This window comes from Bombyx mandarina, chromosome 03 (assembly GCF_030267445.1).
Source record: "Bombyx mandarina strain Sakado chromosome 03, ASM3026744v2".
Lineage (NCBI taxonomy): Eukaryota > Metazoa > Arthropoda > Insecta > Lepidoptera > Bombycidae > Bombyx > Bombyx mandarina.
The window spans coordinates 4,667,806-4,671,165 of NC_143210.1; the positions used below are offsets into that span (position 1 = coordinate 4,667,806).

Genomic DNA, 3,360 nt, shown 5'->3' on the forward strand with positions numbered 1-3,360 from the left:
AGTTAGAGGGTAGCTCCCGAGCGGAATCGCGACCTGCTTAGAAGATCCGGCGAGAAACTCATCGGGCTGATGTTGTGAGTTAGAATGGAAATGAAGTCAAGACGTCCTATAATAACCATTGCTTTGTATATGTTAATAGTTTTAATAGAAATGGTCGCTAACATCCTAACTTGTAGATATATATATTTTTTAAATATAATATAAAAACAAAATTAAATCAAATGAAGATTTATTGAACGCAAAAATTTTTTTTCAAACACCGTTGTTATCGATGAAACCATTGGGCCTTTGACTGTACGTCTTTGGATTCTTCATGAGCTCATTGTACTTTTCTCTGTTGATGTACCAAAACGGCTGCTGGTCTAAAGGCAAACTATCGAGACGGTTCGCGTATTCTTTATCGCCGTTCAGTTGTGGTGGCAGTGGGTCGACCGAGGATCGGCTGGCTACACCCGAAGGTTGTATTGTTGGAAAGCCTATTGGTCTTCGGCCGGCGTAGAACGGTCGTTGGCAGGAGCACAGCGCCACGCACACTAATAGAATAACCAACTTCATTGTAAACTGAAAAAAAAGGACAATTTTTAATTGATCGTTTGGAGCTTCTGGGTCTGCGAAGGGACTTCGGTTCCCTCTGTATTTTGTACCATATGTTTTATGGGGAATGCTCTGAGGAATTTTTTGAGATTATACCATCATCTCGTTTTTATCATCGCACCGCCCGCCATCGGAATAGAGTTCATCTATACTACCAGGAGCCACTGCGTTCATCCACAGTGCGTTTCCAGAGATCTTTTTTACCATCCGGCTTTGGAATGAGCTACCCTTCATGGTGTTTTCCGAGCGCTATGACATTTCTTTTTTCAAACGAGATTTGTGGAGAATATTAAACGGTAGGCAGCGACTTGGCTCTGCCCCTGGCATTGCTGATGTCCATGGGCGACGGTTACCACTCACCATCAGGTAGGCCGTATGCTCGTCTGCTTATACGGCAATAAAAAAAATTGATTTAAGATTGATCGGTACCTATTAATAGGAAAAATTGGTATCTGCCCCATAGCATCTGCCCCATGCCTCAGAGTAAGCCTCATCAAAATTAATTACTTCTGTATCTTTTACTACTTATTCTATGTTTTTTATAATGTCAGTTACAATGCCTATTTTTTATCCACTACATACACAGGGTCGGGATGTTGTTTTATGAACTATAAATACAGGTTCATTCAAGGTAAATATTGAATGCTTTGGACACAGGATTATGCTTATATTTTCATGTTGTTACGCACACTACAGGATACGATGAGGTATTTATTAGATTTTTTATTTCTTTCTAAATATATTACAAAAAGAAAATAAATTGCTCGACGACCGTATGGGCGATGCAGCTTTGATATGCAGTTAGGTTTGCGATGATTTGTTTACGCCACCAACAAAAAGTTATCATTAGATTGCTTGGAATAAATTTTGTTCTTTTGCGCTAAATTTTGGTGTCGGGTCGTACGTATTATTTCGGCATCTAGACTAGCCCAGCACGAGCGTTCCCATTCCTTACAATCTGTTTTGGAGTAAGAAAACGTCTTTGACAATTTAACGCATGTAAAGATGTTCGTATTGGGTAGAATTTTATTTATTGACTTGAGCTTGTATTCAAATAGACAATTAAAAGCCGAGTTCTCACTTAAGCCTTCCGTAAGCCTCATGCTCTATACCTAGAATTTATGTCGCGATAGTAAGTCCCATTTTATTTTCTTTGTAAATTAGTTGTACAAAGTAGTGGTCACAATTAAGCTGTAAAGTATATTGTAGTTTACGACTTCGCCTTGTCACATAAGACTACCTTTTTACTACCCTCTATAAGGCTACTTACAAACACACAGAATGTTGTGAAACTTTTTCACGTATGTTTCTTGTTTAAACCGTAATTAAATAGTAAAAAACAAAGTCAACTATACTAGTGTAACTATACTTGAGACCTATATCTCAAGGTGGGTGGTGCATTTACGTCTTAGATGTCTATGGGCTCCAGTAACCACTTAGCACCAGGTGGACTGTGAGCTCGTGCACCCATCTAGCAATAAAAAAAAAGTCATAAGTAATTTAATTCCAGTTTTTCAATTGTGTAGTTATTTATGTGTAAAATGTATTTTTTTTGTGGTCAGTCACTCTAATGTTGTTTCGTAGCATTCATTTAACTTAAAAGTGTACTAGGCTGAAATATATGGAAATATTGTATAAATTTGTAATCGAACCCATTAAATTTGAGCTCTTGGCTTTAGAATTTGATCGCACTTAAATGGTTAGTATACGAAAAATCAACCACTAATCAGTGAATGATATTATTACACTTTAAAAAATTTTAATTACCGCTGAACGTACGATACCTATCTGATTGTAAGAAGTCGCTCATGGAGATCAGTAATGCCGTGAGAACAATTACGCAAAATTACTTTTCTTTTCGCTAACGATAATAATAATAAAGTACTTACAATTTTCAGAGAATTGGTTGAAACTCAACAGAAACTAATATAAGTATTATTTATGTAAAAGTTGACCTTGCTAAATCATTAAATTATTTATTGCGAGATATAATTTTAAGAGAAACACTTATAGGTATTAAAAAAAGGTATTATCCTCGCGTTGTTTTATATGTACACAGTTAGATTTGAGTTAAAGCATGTGTACCAAACAAAAGTTGCGACTTATATGAGATATTGAAAGCACAATCATGTTTTTATAGTACTGGCGTCGTGTCCTGCGGTCTCCCAGCCTTATAAACCAATCATCCAACGTATTTTTCGGTTAGATTTTTTTTCTGCTTAATGGGACGGACGAGCTCACGGCCCACCTGGCGTTAAGGGGTTACCGGAGCCCATAGACGTCTACAACGTAAATGCCGTCACCCACCTTGAGACACGAGTTCTAAGGTCTCAGTATAGTTACAACGGCTGCCCCGCCCTTCAAACCGAAACGCATTACTGCTTTACGCAGAAATAGGCAGAGTGGTAGTGGTACCTACCCGTGCGGACTCACATGGCGTCCTACCACCAGTAAATGATATCTCAAACAGCAATGAAATAAACATTTAGTGACCTATTTTTATTCGAACTCATTTGATGATAAACGGTTATAGGTGTCCTAGGTACGGAATTCATATGGTGAATACCATATGAATTCCGTTGCCAATCTTGTTAGAGTTTAAATAAAGAAGATCTTTTGTGGATTAAAATAGCACCACCTTATCTTTGAATATTAATCCTATGACCGATGGGCTATTTTTATAATGGATCGGATTTCCATATCATAGGTTCGTTTGCGGGCCAAGAGGTTAGACGAAAAATAGCGTTGCAATGAAAAATGATACCA

At 37.6% G+C, this 3,360-nt stretch overlaps 1 protein-coding gene across 1 annotated transcript; it reads right to left on the reverse strand.

Annotated features, from left to right (window-relative positions):
* Positions 1 to 227: 227 nt before the first annotated feature.
* LOC114252392 (uncharacterized) lies at positions 228 to 2,707 on the reverse strand. The gene is made up of 2 exons (XM_028186876.2): positions 2,484 to 2,707; positions 228 to 561 (listed from the first exon to the last, which is right to left on the reverse strand). The coding sequence occupies exon 2, from the start codon at positions 553 to 555 to the stop codon at positions 253 to 255; it is 303 nt and encodes a 100-aa protein (XP_028042677.2). The 5' UTR covers positions 556 to 561; positions 2,484 to 2,707; the 3' UTR covers positions 228 to 252.
* Between the last annotated feature and the right edge of the window lie 653 nt (positions 2,708 to 3,360).